The sequence below is a fragment of the Acinonyx jubatus genome, chromosome D4 (genome assembly GCF_027475565.1).
Source record: "Acinonyx jubatus isolate Ajub_Pintada_27869175 chromosome D4, VMU_Ajub_asm_v1.0, whole genome shotgun sequence".
In the NCBI taxonomy this organism is placed as follows: domain Eukaryota; kingdom Metazoa; phylum Chordata; class Mammalia; order Carnivora; family Felidae; genus Acinonyx; species Acinonyx jubatus.
The window spans coordinates 60804376-60823221 of NC_069391.1; the positions used below are offsets into that span (position 1 = coordinate 60804376).

The following is an 18846-nucleotide window of genomic DNA, read 5'->3' on the forward strand; positions in this document are numbered from 1 at the left end:
GTTGGACCTCACAGTTCCAGATCATCTGAGGCTTTTTCTCCTCAAGACTCCAATCTCCCTCTTTATACTCCATGCTCCAGCTCTACTGAAATTTCACTTCCTAGACCTTACAATTCCCCCCACTTCCAGGCTACTAAGCATACTGACCCCTCTTCCAGCTAGCTCTTCTCATCTTTCAGGTCTCAGATTAAGGCATTGCTTCTTCCAGGAAGCTTTTCTCCACCTCTGGATTGCCAACCCTGATACTCCAAATATAGTAGGGTCCTTCACTGCAGTCCAGATTTCTACTACAAAAGATCTTTTCATACTGCTTTGCTTGTCTAATGTTTGTCTAATGTTCAATTACTTCCATTATTCTGTAATATTTGTAGAAATGAAATAAAATCTATCACCTAACCACAAAGCAAGTCTTAAAGAAATAATTATTGAACAGATAAATAAACAAACATACAAAAGAGAGCCAGGAACCTACTCCCTCCTTAGAAACATTTATCCGCTCTGTTCCTGATTGGCCAAATGGCAGCTCACAGAGACTATATTCCAGGCCCTTCACTTTCTTACTTCATCCTCACAACCACCCCAGTTTACAGATGAGTTTAAGAGAGGTCAATCTGCATGGCAAGCTTGCTTAAGTGGAGGACACTGGATACAAACAGCCTAATCTCAATGTAACAGAGACGTACAATTACATGATCCAAACAGTAACAGATGAATGTAAAGGCCTTTTCATATTTCAATCAGGAAGTCCAAACTGTGGCTGGCTAAAACAGTGCTGGTACCTGTATTTATGAACTCATGTTAGAAAATGACATCACTAAATTATAGGGGCCTATAGGGGCACTTGTACCCCAATGTTTATAGCAGCACTCTCAACAATAGCCAAATTATGGAAAGAGCTTAAATGTCCATCAACTGATGAATGGATAAAGAAATTGTGGCTTATATACACAATGGAGTACTACGTGGCAATGAGAAAGAATGAAATATGGCCCTTTGTAGCAACATGGATGGAATTGGAGAGTGTGATGCTAAGTGAAATAAGCCATACAGAGAAAGACAGATACCATATGGTTTCACTCTTATATGGATCCTGAGAAACTTAACAGAAACCCATGGGGGAGGAGAAGGGAAAAAAAGAAAGAGGTTAGAGTGGGAGAGAGCCAAAGCATAAGAGACTCTTAAAAACTGAGAACAAACTGAGGGTTGATGGGGGGTGGGAGGAAGGGGAGGGTGGGTGATGGGCATTGAGGAGGGCACCTTTTGGGATGAGCACTGGGTGTTGTATGGAAACCAATTTGACAATAAACTTCATATATTGAAAAAATAAATAAATAAATATGTTCCATACAAAAAAAAAAAATAAAAGAACATGCCTAAAATATACCACAGTGATATGTTAAATTAATTACAAGTTATGGAAAAATTCACCCTCTATACAAAAACATCTCACAACCTATTTTTGTAGATTCTAAAAACACCCTTCTGAGAGAATAAACAACCTAATTTATGCTAAAATATTAGAAAAACAAATAATAATGAATCCACTGTTTCACAATAATGACTATACCTTTCCAAAACTATAACCTCTCTGCTGTCAATCACTGTTAGCCAAGGAAAACCCTATAGTTTAGAGCCATCTAGCAGCTGCCTTGGTTTGGCATGTGTTTGTTGGCATTGGCCCAGTCAATGCTGGAGTGAAGGGGGGGACCCCATCTCTGGAACCCCGACCCCAGCTCACTAACTCAATTAAAAGATCCATCAGTAATCACTATTGACACAGATAAGATCACAAAAAAATTGAACAATTCAGAAATGCAAGCTAAAAAATAAGATTACTCTCTTACAATATTTTTTAATCATGAATCATCTGAAGTTCTACTTATCTATCTAATAATGTTGCAAAAATTAGTCCCCAGGAAAAATGAGTTCAAAAGTAAAAATTTAAAGATTCCAATCAATTTCCTTTCCTCGGAGTTTTCTTTCAGCAGATAAAGAAAAATCCATAGTAACAAGATAACATTTCATGCATTTACACATCTTCTCCTATAGATGTCTACAGCCTTCAGAAAGTATATTAGTTGTAGTCATGCCTATCTGACATTTTCCATTTTACTCAAAAGATTTTATGGTTTGGTATTACAGCAATATACAAATTTGACAGCTTGCAATAGGATCTAGTCCCTGTAGCAAATCATTGTGACAGTTAAGTACTATACAGCTACTAATGTACCTTTTTTTACACTAAACTTATTTTAAAATCTTACAAAGTTGAGGATACAGTGTTTGTTGAAATCCTGAAGAATGGTCTTAATGATATTGTAAATTTCATACTGAATTTATTAAATCATAGGATCCTACACATCACACCACAATTATGTCATTAGTAGTATAACTTATTCTTCCTTCAGGAGTTCACTTTATTAAAAGCAAATTTTTCCTCAACTGCATTTAAACAATAAAGTCTCTGGTCATGGTCAATGTTTATTATTCGCTTAGAATTCCTCTTTGTCTTTGAAAACAACTGAATATGTGAATAAAACAGTACATAAGTTAATGTGGAACACAATGACACTTTTTGATTACCTTTATAATGCTGTTTTTTTCCTTCAAAGTGATGAAAAATAATCAATATGTCTTTACATTTTCCAAAATGCATTAACAGAGGCTCTGTCAAATACAACCGTGATTCCTCTAGAAAGGAAGCAAAGCTGATCTCTAACACTGCTGTAACATTAACTAAACAGGACTTAGGGTGATCTTCCAGCACATGAGGCAGACCTCAACTCTCTCAGTAATTCTATTTTTAGTATGCAATACATCTGATAACACAAGTCAGTTAGCAAGAGAACAAGTGCTTTATTCTAAGAAATAGGGAGCCTGGATGTATTTTTTTTTTCCCTTGATTCAACTCTTCAGATGGAACACCACAGTGAAACCACTCTATTTTCAGAATTGATGTACCTTTCAAAACTATAATCTCTGGCTTTCAAGTTCACTATTATTTGCCTTCAGGTACAAATTTTAAAGTGTATAGAGGCTTCTAAGCAGAATAGTTGGTCTCAGCCAAATACTGAAAGGCTTGTAGCTCAGTCATCATCGCAGTGTAAATTCCTTTTCAAAATAATGTTCTTCACTCAGAGAACACTTGTGCCTGTGCTCAGTTCACTTGTCAAATACACATCGGAGGTCACTGAAGGCCTGGGGGCAACTTTAGCTATTCCAAAATTCATTTCTCCCTCTATTTGGTTGCAAAAATAGTATTTCAAATGTAAAAACCTTAGGAATGTCCACACACACACACACACACACATACATGCACAGAAGCCAAAGGCCCTGTGCTATGCCGCTGTAAGAACAGATGTGTGGTAAAAGAACAGCGAAAGTTCTTATGCAATGATGGCAATCAACATAAACATCATTTGCTTTGATACATGCATTTAATATTAAAATTTTTTAATGTTTATTTATTGTTGAGAGAGACAGACAGAGCGTGAGCAGGGGAGGGGCAGAGAGAGAGGGAGACACGGAATTTGAAGTAGGCTCCAGGCTCTGAGCTGTCAGCACAGAGCCTGATGCGGGGGCTGGAACCCACAAACCATGAGATCATGACCCGAGCTGAAGTCAGACACTTAACTGACTGAGTCAACCCATGTGTCCCATAAATATTCTTACATTTCTATTTGAGAACTTTTCTCCCTATAGGAAAAAAAAAAAATTTAACTAATGGCTGCATTTAAGGTCTTCTGCAAATTTCCAAGATTTCTTAGAATCTACAAATCCTACTTGCTGTTTTATTTATACCAATTCCACAGATCTTTAATTCATTTAATCTTCAAGTGATCAATGTATGCAACAGACATTCATGGTAAGTATGTAACAAATACCAGAACTTCATGCTGTTTTACTCCTTTTGTTAGGTTCTTAAAATGTTCTTCCCTTAAATTTTATAATCAGATTTAAAGATTTTTTGGTGATCTGCTTCCAAAAGACAATAATGATACTGAAGATTATTTCAGCAGACAATACTGCTGTCTTCTGTGTGATTCCACTATATAAAGAATATATTGTTTTACCTCTCTAAATTTCTGTCCTTAATTCTTCTTCCTGATAATTTTTACCTATATATTTTTTTCGATTGTAAAAATTTAAAAAAAAAGGAATTCCAACTTCATATGTGTTTTATCTCTATTTCCTTTTCTTGTATTTCCATCTTTGCACAATTTTGTTCCTCTCTGAGAGATTCAATTATGACCATGGCCAAGCAATCATATTAATATATAAAACAAAGCTGAAGGAATTAAGAAAAGGAAATGATTAAGTAGATTCTGAGGTCAATTGTTTTCTTTTTGTCTTCAGGCATACCTGTCATCTGTGACTTCAAACAAACCCCTAGACTGGCTGTCCCTGAGCACGCCATTCAGGTAGGGAGTAGGAATGTACTCAGGATCTTCCTCATTATTTGTCCTACAAGGTGCCATGCTCTGATGTTCACTGGAGAGTGGAGAAGGTATTGGAAAACACAAGAAGGGGTTTGTGACAGGGCTTACCGAAAGAATAACTTTTCCCATGTTGAAAAGTCATGCAGAGGCAAAGGAAATCATTCAAAATGAGGTTAGAAAAATACGAAGTAATCTAGAATGTGCATTAATAATCAGAAGAGTGCTCAGGCTGACAGAGAATAAATGGTTCTCTCTTTGGACATAACTTTGCTATAGCCTATTTAGGTCACTTTCAGCCATTTCTTTCCTATTAAAGGATGGCTCTGCTTGATAACCTGGTGCTTTTAGAGAGCAACCTGTGGCATTTTTTTTAGATAAGGCAGCAATTACTTTCATAACCCTTGAGATAATTACTCTACACAAAAACTAAATGTTATTAAAGAAAGAAAGGAAAGAAAAAACTATCTAGATAAAGACCACTATATGCCAAACAAATTTTTGCACAAAAATCTTGTTTAGTTTAAAAAATACTTTTATTAAAGTATTTAAAATTATCAACCACATAAAATAAAATACATTGTCTTGAAAATAACTCTAGCATCATCATTATTGTCTATTTAATTATCTGATGAGCAGAGGCCACACCTGTGACATTACCAAACAAGGTGGCTGGATGAGATAAAGGTTCTTCGTATAAGCACACACCATTTTAGGATCAACATAATCCACTGATGAGCACTGGAAAAGTTGTTTTCCATTTGCTGTCTCTTTTATGAAAATGGTCATTGTAAATAAGAGGGAAAATCTGCTAAAGTAAACAAATCCTTTCTTATACCCTCTACGGGGGGTGGGAGGGGTACTTCCTATACAAAAAATTGTACAGAGAACTATTTCAAAAGCTGCAAGTTGAACCAATGAATAAATACAAGGCTAACAACAGTATTACCAAAACATTCAAATACCTCTGCAAAAATTCCACTATTCCATGTTCTAGAAAAACTAATAGTAATGATCATTTTTTAAATATACAGCTTTCATACTTCAGAAGACATTTTAAACTTTTGTTTGCCAGCAGCTGCTCCTTAAGCCTCTTGCAGTTACTAGCTGTTAATCGCATTGCTTATTACTTATACAGAAAAACACTAACTTGCCCCAAGGGAAAGCTGCTCTTTTCTTATGGCTAAATGAAAACTGAACTAAAACCCTGCCCTCTGGAATTCAGCATTTTGAATGCACAGCCAGTAAGCACTTTCGCTAACCTGCTGCCATCCCTCTCTCTGTGTCTTTCTCTGTCTCTCGCTCGCTCGCTCTCTCTCTCTCTCTCTCACACACACACACACACACACACACACACACACACCTCTACAAACGTGGGCAGGACTCCAATTAGGCACTTGCTAAGGGAGGTGATTTAAGGGCAATGTGATGAAAACCTTGTACAGCAGCACCACCTAGTGGGCACTGGGGAGAGGCTCAGAGCCCCCCCCCCCCCCCCCCCTTGCTGCAGCTGCTTCATGGATGAGCAATTTGTCCTTCCTACAATAGGTCACTTCAGTTTTCAATCCTCAACTGACCAGAAGTTCCATCATCAGAACTCTCAGACAACAGGGCAAGTGCCGAATGGATGTTCCAATTCCACAGGCTCTCCGAAGTACTCCTAGTTACTTGGACTTAATCATCTGTGTGTCTGTGATGTTAATCAGGAAATCAATGCTTGCTTTGGAGCAGCTTACACAAAGTTGTGCATAAATTTCCCACCACAACTTTTAAAGGAGAGGCCATAAAAAGGCAGAAGACGTTTGGTATTGTCTCCAGCCATGATAATTTTAAGCCAGAACCAGAAATAGTAACAATTTCCTGCCTTTCTTTATTCCGTAAATACTCAAAATTACTCTGTGTGTGTGTACATGCACACACACATACACATCACCTGATTAGTATTCAAGGGTGTTCAATTTTTATAAGAACAAGTAATGTTAAAACACTTAGATTATGTAATAATTATACAGTAGTAAACATACATATATATGCCAAATTTCATTATTGACAAATAAATTCAAACAATTTGCCAAAAAAAGTTCTCTAGAATTGTTTTAGAAAACAATTAAGAATTTCTATTCTCTCAGTCTCCAACTTCTTTCAACCAAGATATTCTCTGCCTGAAAATGACAAAAATTAAAATTTTATCTTTATGTGTATATCTTCCCTATAGACCAGTGGGTTGGTTCTCAATGGGAATGATACTGCCTCCCAGAATATATCTGGGAGGGTTTGGTCTGTTTGGTCAGGGTTGCTGCAATCCACGAAGCACATGACAGTCACCCAGAACAAAAAATTATCCTGTGTAAAACATCAACAGGGCCAAAGTTGAGAAAGCCCATCTGAACTGTAAGATGCCAAAATACAGGAACAATGCCTCATTTAAAAATATACACTAGGGGGGCGCCTGGGTGGCTCTGTCAGTTAAGCGGCCGACTTCGGCTCAGGTCATGATCTCGCGGTTCGTGAGTTCAAGCCCCGCGTCAGGCTCTGTGCTGATGGCTCAGAGCCTGGAGCCTGTTTCGGATTCTGTGTCTCCCTCTCTCTGACCCTCCCCATTCATGCTCTGTCTCTCTCTGTCTCAAAAATAAATAAACGTTAAAAAAAATTAAAAAAATATACACTAGGTATCTGGCAAGGTAAGGTAATAATTGTTTGGTGAAATAAATTAATACTGACATCTAATGTTGGCATGTACCAATAGATTACTTAACTTTAAAAGGATACTAATTAATATTGGGAAAGCATACCCTTGACTATACCTATAGGGCACAGCATTTCATTCCCTGGAAAGGTGCATCCCACACCACACACAGGTGATCATTTGTGAATTTTGCTTTTCAAGCCAGCCTAGCTGAGTCTGATCACCAAGTGAGAAAGACTAGTGCACAGACACTGTGATGGGAGATTCACCACAGTGATGCTGCTTTCTTGAGGATTCTTACAAAAAAGTCATCCAGACTTTTGGCTGTTGCCCACTTTCAAACTATAACTTCATTTTGAGTGATCTTTTCCCCAAAATGAAGTTCTTCCTTGTATTTCCCCACTTAACCACTGTGAGTACTTTTATAAATACCACTCCAAGAAACTCTCCATGCATATTGAAAATAGAAAAAAAAGCCTGCCATTTTTAGCCAAACATGTCAATAAACAGCTCTACCTTGACATCAGAAGTAGACTTTAGGTGATCTTAAATTCAGTCAAAACATACTCTTTTCAAGATACCAATTGTTTAAGGATGTAAAACATTCTATAAGGAATATGTGATATACACAATCAAGGTGAAGCATACCACTGAGAAGAAAACAGTAAGCTTTGCCATTTCAGATGTCAAATTTCTAAATATAACTTCCTGAATAGCACTGAAGTGATCCCATGTTGTCCTTTCCTGCTGTTCCCTTAAAACCCCTTTGGGACTGGCGTGAGGAACAATAAATCATTAAGGAAGCATTCATGGACTAGATTCGCCAGGATATAGTTCCTTAAAGGAACACATCAAGAGTAGTGACCACTCATTCTGAGGGTTAACAATGAGGGGTAACTGGTAAGAGAAGTCATCTTTCAGGATAGAGAACCAAAGATGATTGTTAAATGCCGTGTTGGAATTTTCGCAAATATGTAACACTTGTAAATTAGAAAAAATTTAAAATACAAGACTTTTGTTAATATTTGTCCTAATAAACATTGAATTCTTCAACATGTGATAAACTCAACATTATTTAAATATCCTGCCTCATAGTCCTAATTCCAGCAAACTGTTTCTCATTGGGGTGTGTGTGTGTGTGTGTGTGTGTGTGTGTCTGTGTGTGTGTGTTTCAACTGTTGACCAAGATATATGATTTCAAACTTTCCTATGGGAAGTCCATGAGCTGAAGAACTTTTTACTCTCTTCTTATATCACTGTGAGCTTTAAAGGGCCATTTAAATGACCCATTATTTCAATTTCATCCACAAAATTTCCATTACCACATCCTGAACATCCTGGTCCTACCACTTACACCTGCCAATGACAATCATCAGGTCACCACATATTTTCTAGTGATGCAAAATTCTTGATGCAGCTTCAATGGAACATAACAATATATACTTTCTCTTCTCTGAGAATGAAAAACTGTAGACTAAAATCAAAGTGCTCATGACAGAGGTCCAGAGACAATATGCCCAGCTCCCTGAAGGGCAAGAGACTTAGTAACAAGTTAATAGTTGGGTAAAAAGTTACAGCTACTGTACCCAAAATATTCTATAGTGGAAAGACCTCAAGTCAAAAATAACAAGTACTGAAGAAATTCTAGGGAATTAAATCCATGTGTAAAACACACTCCAGTATTTTCTAAATCATGCAATATAAAATAGAAAAAATCATCATTAAATATGAAATTTAAGGGCCTACACTAATGCTCTCTTGGCTCACACTTGAACAGAACTCCAACATTACTTCAATGTTGAGGAATTAAAGGCTAAATCTTTGCAATGAAAAACATTCTTAACAAAGAGAACCAGTAGGAAGATTTCTATGAATGTTCCTAAACCAGTCAGAAGATAATCAGCTAGAGAGTCTGGCAAATTAAATGACTTGTATCTATTCATAAGTGAAAAAAAAAATCCCTTAGTAATAAAAAAAACTTTTTCTATTTCTCTGCAAATCTCTTGGTGAAGAAATGATGAAATCAGGTTAGGTACATTTTGCTAAGTCAGGACCAACCAAAGACAGGCCAGAGAGGAAAACTAAACAATTGAAATAAAGATAGATATCTCAGGCATGTTACTAACAAACTTCACCAGACAGCCTATGGTTTGAAAATTCACACTAATCCAAAAAAAGTAGTATTCTTTTGCCTCATTTTAAACAGAATTGAGGAAGGTTATATGCACATTTATAATATAACATGGAAAGAACATATACAAATATGTAAATTTAGGAGAAAAGGGTAGAATATTAAATGAAACTAAAAAAAATTATCTTGAGAATGTATACATTAAAAGAAATATTCAGAAATTGAAATTAACACTAATTTATGAAGTTAAAAAGAAGCTTTGTCACTCACCAATTTTAACCTCTGTAAAGGTATTCTGCCTACATCTATCTGTGTCCTTTCTGGGACATTAGTGAATCGAACTTCTGGGACCGCGACGGCGCACATGACATGGGCCCACCTATGGGGAAGGAGACATGAAACATAAACAAAAGTTCTCTAAGCTTGCACACCACACACTTCAACTGGGCGGTGGCAATTCTCACAGAGAAGGAAAGTCAAAAGCCTAAACCAATCACAAACCAGACTCTGAATTTTAAACCTATCAGGTGATACCCGGATAGATTCAGTACCACACCTGCCCACAATTGCAACCTGTAGAGTGGGGTGAAGACTGAGACTTGATCCTATCAATATATGGTATTTTTCTACACTGGATCTGCAAAATACTGAAATGTAGGGCTGCTATTTCATTTAGTACTAAAATATAACAGGTGTTTAATATACTTAAGCAAATCAGTATGTGGCAAAGGATTAGTTCAATTAATAAAAGGTATGAATTGGATAGAGCATATAATCTTTTACATAATACAAGTGTCATGAAAATTAGAATAGTAAAGTTTTCTAAGAGAATTAGTACTAAGTCTTTAATTAAATTGTTTCTCATTTCAATCGAACTATAACCAAAGGAACCCAAGATAAGGAGGAATGAAATTAGCTGGTTCTCTCACTTCCTACTTAAATCCTAGTATCTCCTCTCAAATTCTGAATTACTCCAGAAAAATGTCCCCATTAACACTATTTAGTTTGTCATAAATGTTATGCCCCAAGTAAAAATAAAGACTCTTAAGGTTTAAAGACACCTTGAAGGAATTACCACATCCATCAGCCCATTTATAAGTCAAAGAGTAGTATGTCACTCAGACTCCATTCTGCCTTTAAAGACCAAGAGAGAAAGGACAAGTGTCCACCCCATCAGGGCATTCTTTCAAATCTAAATAAATATTATAATTCTATAGTACACATTATTCCCTTTTGTCCTGGCCCATGGGTAGGAAGAGAAGTTCTTATCACCTTTGTCTTTATAGGAACCACCTAAATCATCTAACAGTCTGCATGATTTGTTCAATACCCTAGACCTAGCAACACTTTTTAGTACCTTACCAATCACATTAACTAAGACTGTGAAAGAGGAAGATCTAAAATCAAGCAAATATTAAGTCTAATAGACTGAAATTTATCAACATAGGAATGATGAATGCCTTTACTCTTCCTTAGAAGCAATCAGAAACAAGTGCACATGCACATAGTTAATGCTAATTCAATCATTACATTACACCAGGGGTCTCAACTCTAGTGCCTACAGGGCCAGGCAGGAGGTGAGCAAATATACGTGTACTGGTAAATGATGGTAACCTGGGGAGCATCTGTCCTATTGAGGCCAGGTTCTCATCCCAACATGTTATTGCCATTTAGAGATGCACAATTATATTTCAAGTACAGATAAATATCTGGATTTTTATATAAAATCTATCAACTTCTAAAATTTAGATCAAATTTATAAAATTGTGTGTCAGTCAACTAAAACATACCTTGGGGTTGGATTTGACCCTTTAATGCCAGCTTACAACCTCTGCCTCTACTTTTTCGTTTTCTTTTTGTTTTTGTTTTTTTTTAACTATTTTAAATGTTTGTTTATTTTTGGGAGAGAGAGAGAGCCTGAGCAGGGGAGGGGCAGAGAGAGATATGGAGACACAGAATCCAAAGCAGGTTCCAGACTCTGAGCTGTCAGCCCAGAGCCCAACATGGGTCTCAAATTCACAAACTGTGAGATCATGACCTGAGCTGAAGTTGGACGCTTAACTGACTGAGCTACCCAGGTGCCCCTGCCTCTACCATTTCTACATATTCCTATTACCAAAGGAACCTTTAATATGCTTTGTCCCCACTTTCAATACTAAAATTGGGTCATGAAAATAATACTCATGCAAAAAATATGTTTCAATAACCACATTAAAAACCAGATTGCCTTTCTCTTATGTTCACTTATTACTCTTTCAAGATTCTCTTCATGTTCTCCAATCCTTTGTATCTTAAAATTAATGTTTTCTCCCTGTGTTTCTATTTTAGTATACACACTTTCTTGTTAATTTGGTTTTAAAAGCAAATAATTTTGTTTAAATGTTATGACTATGATTGATTTTATTTATCTGAAGGCAACAGATTTCACTGTTTTCAGGCACATTTGTTCTATTAGACTAATAGGATTTATCATATTAAACACTAGGATCCCAATGATACCTAGATGACATGGGCTGCCTTCATTTTAAAAACGCCATCAGTAAAAGAGGGGTTATCCTTCATCAGTGTCAGAGACATGGAGAGAAGCAAGACCACCTTTGTCCAGCAGAGGGGAATGTGCTGTGCTTTCAGTAATGAATGGTCTCCGAAGACATGCACAGAATCTCAACTTCAGATCTGGACAGCAAAAGTTCTGGAACAATGTGTCCAATAATGAGAGGTAAAGCAAACAGTCCACACTGAGGTTCAACATTCTAGACAGCAGAAGGAAACAATGAAATTGAACACAATTAACACATTACTCACTTATTGTTCTTCGTTTCCTTAAGAGCACCCCCTCTCAAATTGCAGAGACAGCACTCCTAGGACAAAAAAAACAAACAAACAAACAAAAAAAACACACAATTATCACACCCATTTAACAGACATCATTACTATATATGTAAATATTCCCATAAATTCCACCTTTTTATTTTGAAATTAAAGCCATCAGGAACTTCATAATGGCTATCTCTAAGCAGTTCAAGAAAGGAAGGGAAAAAGAGAGGGTAAAAAGTGAGGGTACACACAAAAATGTTCTCTCTCTCTAGAGATCAATAGACAGACAGGCAGACAGACAGACAGAAACAGATATATCCTAGAGGGAACCATTATTACCCTGGTATCATGTTCATTGCCATCCTTGGGGGAAAGCTGTGACACACAGCACTTGACAGACTAGACAGTATGTACTAGAATTATAGAACAGAGAATGTACATATGACTGAGTTCTCTTGTGCTCTGGGAATCCGTTCGTGTATACAGGATAGCTACAAAATAGAGTATTGGCAGGCTCCATTCGATATAAGGATTAGCAGAAAGCTCTTTTTAAAAGGTACTCTTTTCACAAAAATATCATTTGGGTCTTTCTGTGGGCAAACGGTATTGCAAAAATTGTACTGATAAACAGGCTATCCACCCCCTTCAGAAGAAAGTGCCATGAAATGTCTCCTCCCCACCTAAGTTTCTATTTTGGGCACTTTTGTATATCTTAGATTGGCATAGACTGTTTCACTTGAAGAGGACTCCCTTTACCACAAATACAAACTTTATCATTTCTCACTAAAACTCTGTGAAAAAGTCCATGAGAAAACAGGGCCAGGGTCAGCCTTTTGCTGACCTATAATTTTTAAATTAAATACCTAAGTAACTTTTAAAATTTTCAACCTCAGGCATTAATAGATGTCCTTTCAATTTACTGCATTAATAAGTTTTTAAAAATAACTATGGGTTATTTTGGGTTTTTCCCCTCTCCACACTATATATATAAAATCTCTTTATCTGTTCTCCAAGGTGATCTTCTTTAACTAATGTTGACAGCTTTGCCTAATTTACAGGAAATCCCTTTAACTCATCTACTATTAATACCGGGATGTCAAACTCCATAGCTTTAATTTTTCTGACTAGCGAAATACCAAAACAACTCAGGAGAATCAATATACCTGTATAACTCCTAACAGGCAGCAAAAAAGGCAAACAACCAGAAATGTTCAATGGGTTTGTGGGTCTGGAAAGCCTCTAAACATCTATTTGAAATTTCCTGGGTTATTATTAAAGGTTCAGAGCAGCAAAAGCTGCCATGTGTATATACATCTGAATCCAGTATAAACCCAGCTCAAGGAGATAACTTGATGGATTTTCTCCATAACAAAGCCAGATTCTAGAGGCCTTTGACATAATGGTTTTGATGAAACACACGTTAAAAGTAATAGTTCAGTCCGAATATTACTAGTTCAAATTATTCAATATCTAAAATATTCAAAAACAATTTCATAAAACATTACTGATTTTAACTATTTTTCCAGCATTTCAATACACTTTCTACAGAGAGAGAAAACGAAAATGAAAACAAAACATGAGGTAAAATATTTTCATTGAATATTAAAAAATGCCAGTATTGAAGTGGGAATGTGGCAAAAGAGGGCTGTGGAGGGTGCGGAGCTCAGACACTAAGAGCGTAAGAGTTCTGATGAATGAAACTAGTAGTGAGAAGAAGCCTAAAGGGACACATTAGCAGAGTTAAATACAGCAAAGCAGCATGGCAACTGCTTTAAAGCACCTGAAGAGGATCCCGGAAAGGGGCACGCACTGCAGCACACTACCACACTGGGAGGAAAGCGTCCTCTCAAACAAAACAGATAGACTCGATTTTAAGTGAAGCTGAGAAGGCTTCCACTCGCCACAATATAGAACTAGTTCTTTCTGGGGTTACCAGTGACCTCCGTGTCACAAAATCTAACGGATAATTCCAAGCCCCTGGTTCACCTGACCTCTAAGCGGCATTCAACACAGGTATGTGAAGCATACCTGACAATTTCTACCTGTGGTTTCTATGACCCTACACACCCCTCACTGTCCTTCTCCATCTCTAGCTGATCCTGTGCTTCCTTTAACAGCCATCTCTTCCACACTCCTTAAACACTGTAATTTTTGTAAGAGTTCCCATTTACTTCTTATCCACATCTACTTGCTGGGCATCTGATCCACTACCTTGACTCTCAAAAGGCTGGTGAGTGACTCAAACATTAATTTCCTGGAATGTCTGGCTAACACTCGACAGGCATCTCAAAGACACATGCAAAAATGAACTCACGTCTCCTCAACTCGCCACTGTTTCCCATCAGTGGCACCATGTACCTTTCTAGCTCATGCTGGAAGCCATAATTTTCCTCTCATCCTAGATCTAATCACTTGAGTTCTGTCGATCCCATGTCCAAACACATCCTCCTCTCTCCACCATCACTGCTGCCACATTAGTTGATACCCCCAGTGCCCTTCAAGCAGACCTACTTTACTGCAACAGCCACTCCAGGTCAGTGAAGAACTAACCAGAATGGGTTTGAATGCTTCTCAGGACTTAACATCATTCCAAAGGGCCAGGATCGTCAGGCCTAGACCTTGTCCACCCTTGCTCTGTACTATTCTATCTATGTCTTTATTAATTACACTGAACACATCCTTGATATCTCAACCTCAATGTTGATTCCTCAAAGAAGGCTCTCCTAGTTTCCTGGCCCAGTTACTTCTCACTCATTACTCTTTTTAATTATTTGTTGAATTCATTTTGCTCTCCTCACTAAACTGTAAGCTCAATGAGTGCTGTGGAAATATCTGTCAGGTTACTCTTTCTCTATTACAATGCCCAATAAAGAGTACATCTTCCAGATGAATTTGTTAAATAAATGAGAAAATGGCAAAATAGGGCAGAGTGAAAATCTTGAAAATTACCAAAGGTTTAAAAAACTGCAAAGATCATTTTCACATACTGGAGCACTAAGGAAAGGAAAGCTGCGGGCTTTGGTAACTTAACATGGACTTAAGAAACAATGATTTGACATGGAGTTCTTTTTGTCACAATTTACCTGAAAAATCATCTTTCTTAGTAAAAGAGAAAAATATTCCTAGCCAGTTAGTTATTTATATTATTTACATGATATATATGATATCATGGTTTCTATTTAATTCACTCAATTTTGAAAAAATAAGTAGGAAAAGAAAAAAGTCATATCCAGTTATGTCATTGTGAACCATCACTCACATGGTGCAAACTAGCTGATTTGTCACAGCACAAACATGTCAATTTGTCAATTCATTCATTCGTGAATGAACTTGCCCTAAATGCCTATGTTTATAACCCAATAAAGGGCAATATCAGAATGGACACTTTTTAACATTTCTTTCCTTTTCTAAATAGTACTTTATTGTCAGGAAACTAAATTGATAATTCTAAAATTTAATAGGGATTAATAAGGATTAACATCCTTAGCTAAAAAGTAGTGCAAGTTTTCTTAAGAATCCATACAATACCTGAGCTACATAAAAGGTTCACACCTACCAAATATACCAATTGTTCTAGTATCGCTCATCTTTTAATTCAGGAAAAGGATTGAATGAATGCAGAGTGATAGAGTCCTTCAGGACCCTGATTTATTAAACTGGTTATCAATAATAAGTATTTTCAATTAGAAGAATAAAGGCTAATTAAAGGCCTAATTCACTCCAGATATACCATGTCGGAAACATCATATACTTTACCTCCCTTCCTTAACATGAACTTATTAGGTAATTTATATCCCACTTCATTTATGAGGAAACTAAGATTCAAGAGATTAAGTAACTTGCCTAAAACCATCCAATCCAGGAGCCATCCAATATCTGTAAATGGCCAGATATTTACTAATTCAGGCTTTGCACAACTACAGAGTTGTAACTAAACTCTGACATTGGAGGGCAATATGTAAACAAATGGGTCTAGTTGTATTCCAATAACAGTGTTATTTACAAAACTTGGCAGTGAGCTGGATTTGGCCCAAGCTATAGTGTTCCAACCAGCAAAGGGAGTAACTGGGGTTCAAACTCAGGCCTTCCTGAGCACATGCCCATGACCTTTTTCTCCAGCATCCTCTGCCTGTAAGTACAAGGCAAGGCACGAGATTTCAAAGTAGAGTGCCCAAGTAAACAGGGAACTATGCCTGCCCTGGGAAACTCACAGTTTAGGAAGGGAGAAGACAGATGTGTACTTAACCATACTATGAAGAAGAAAATGATAAAGGGTATAATCAAGTCCCCATTTCCTCATTTCTACAAATGACTAAGAATTCATATTTTAACTAATACCCTCGAAAGAACACCTATCATAAAAAATTGAACTACAGTAGCATGTATCAAATAACAATTTGTATTCCCACTTGTTTCATTAATCTAGAAAATAAAGCTTCTCACTGGTATAAGATCATTAAATTTATCTCCACTCCTTCCTTTGAAAAATGATACCATTTTAGGAAAAAACAACATTTCAAGTAGTCTGGGCTACATGAATCCAACTTAACTGAGAGGAACAACAGTAACACTAGAGAGCCAGGCCATATCCTGAGGTTTAATAAGGTGCAGACAGTCAGGGTTCAAATCACAGTTCTGTCATTTACTAGTGGTATGACCTTGCCTCAGATATCTTATCTGTAAAAGGGTGGGAAAAATGCTACTTCCCTAAGTGAGTTAATAAATGTAAAGCATTCCACAAACACACAATAAAGACAAGAACAGTGGTTACATATGTGAAAAGTTAATTGTGCTTCTAGACAACTTATACATAACATTGCCAGTGAATTATCTGGGTACAGTGGTTTAGCAGGGAACAAAATATAGATCTGTCATTAATAATTCTCATGAGGTGCAAAATGCAAGAAGTAGAACTGGAGAGAAAAGAAAACTCTCCAGGAACCTCAAATCCAGGCAGCTAGGCTCTAAAGCAAGGAAAGATCTTCTATAGTTCTAAAAGCTGTCAACTCAGTTACGAAAAGCCAACAGAAGCTAGAGTTTCCACAGTGCTCAGAGAACAGACATGCTGAAGGGAAAATCCCAATCCTATCCTCAAAACATCTCAAAATAGAGTAGACTGAATCAAACTAAAGTTGAAACAAAGCTCAAACCCAGCTCAACCTACAAATCAGACTGACTTACTACTACTGTAGAAAACTGACAGACAAAAGGCCATGTCCTTTATGGAAATAATATTAATATCAGTTGCTACAGACAAAACATCCAGCACATAATCAAGAAAAGCACATGGTACACTAAAAAAACAAGAAGATGATTTACAATCAAGAAAGGAAAGAATCAATAAAATCAGACACAAAAAATGAACAAGATACTGGAATGATCAGATGGAGAGTTTCATACTGGTATGTTCAAAATGCTAAAGGAGCTAATGAAAAAGACAACATATGTGAAGAGAGAAATATTTTAGCAAAGTCATAGAAACTATTTTTAAAAGTGTAAATGGTAGAAATAAAAAAAATGACATCAATAATGTTGAATTCAATAGATTTCCAAACAGACTGGAATTGTGAGAGTAAAACTTAAATGGCTTTAAAGACTTGAATAGGAAATAGAAGGAATAATAACAGTTAGGAGGAGGAATAGAGATCTAAAGGAAAATAACCTGTTCCATTTCCGTATAAGTGGAGACTGAGAAGGAGAGGAAAGAGAGAGTAGATGACAAGAAATACTGGAAGAGAAGACGGTAGAAAACTTTCCAAAAGTGGTAAAAAAAAAAAAAAAAAAAAAAGGTGAACCCACAGATTCAAGATGCCCAGCAAATCCCAAGAGATAAATATAAAGAAAACACATCTAAATATACAGTAGTCAAAATTGTGATAACCAAATATAAAGAACATATTCTTAGAAGCACAAGAAAAAAGACATATTCAGTAAACTCTATGAATTACATTTGATATCTGACCAGAAAAGTGGCAATGGAACAATATCTATAAAATACTAAAAAAAAAAAAAAAAGCTGGCAATCTGGAATTCATTTCCAAGGAAATATTCTTTGAAAATAAAGAGAAAATAAAAAATAAAAAATAGAGACAAAAAATTTGAAAGAATGAAGGAAAATGACACCAGCCTGAACCACGGATTGGCACAAAAGAACGAAGAACACCAAAAAAGAATAAATATATGGGTAAATATAAAATAAATGTTTTGTATTTTCAAAACACAAAGATACAAAGAGAGAGAGACAGAGACTATAAGTTTCATAAGAAGACTTGACTGTTTCAAACAAAAATAACAATGTTGTAGACTTTAATGTATGTAATGGTAAATGTAAGATAAGATCATAAAGGGAAAGAAGTTTAATGAAATCACACTACTGTAAAGTTCTTACATTGCTCATAAAGTAGGGTGATATTACTGGAAGGTGGGTTGTGATAATTTTGAAGTGAAAATTATGATTTTCAGTCACCACCCATAACAAAGGTCACAAAAAATTCCCAGATATTAAATTCTAAGGGTTAATATGCTCACAATCAAAACTCAAAAGCCATGCAAGAAAACATGATTCCATGAGCAGAATAAATAAAATGTAGAATCAGATAGATAGATATATAATAATCATAGGCACAAGATATAAAATAAGTACTTTAGCATGTTTTAAATTTTAATGCGGGTATTAGAAATGTAAGTAAGAGACTATAAATAAATGACAAATTAGATTTTTAAAAACAATGTAAAAATTCTATAACCAAAAAATATTGTTAAAAAACTTGAAGAAT

The 18846-nt window shown here is 36.2% G+C and overlaps 1 protein-coding gene across 24 annotated transcripts in view; it reads right to left on the reverse strand.

Moving 5' to 3' along the window:
• KDM4C (lysine demethylase 4C) overlaps positions 1-18846 on the reverse strand; it is a 425929-nt gene that overhangs the window by 120076 nt on the left and 287007 nt on the right. For 23 of the 24 annotated variants that reach the window (XR_008291191.1, XM_027047047.2, XM_027047048.2 and 20 more), the window contains 2 exons: positions 12059-12114; positions 9524-9632 (listed from right to left, as the gene is read on the reverse strand). Coding sequence is in view for 22 of the 24 variants with exons in the window: in XM_027047047.2 (XP_026902848.1) it covers positions 9524-9632; positions 12059-12114 (165 nt within the window). In the remaining 2 variants the exon portion in view is untranslated. Of the gene's footprint in view, positions 1-9523; positions 9633-12058; positions 12115-18846 lie in introns of those variants that run through there. The other variant, XR_003416491.2, reaches the window with a different exon arrangement.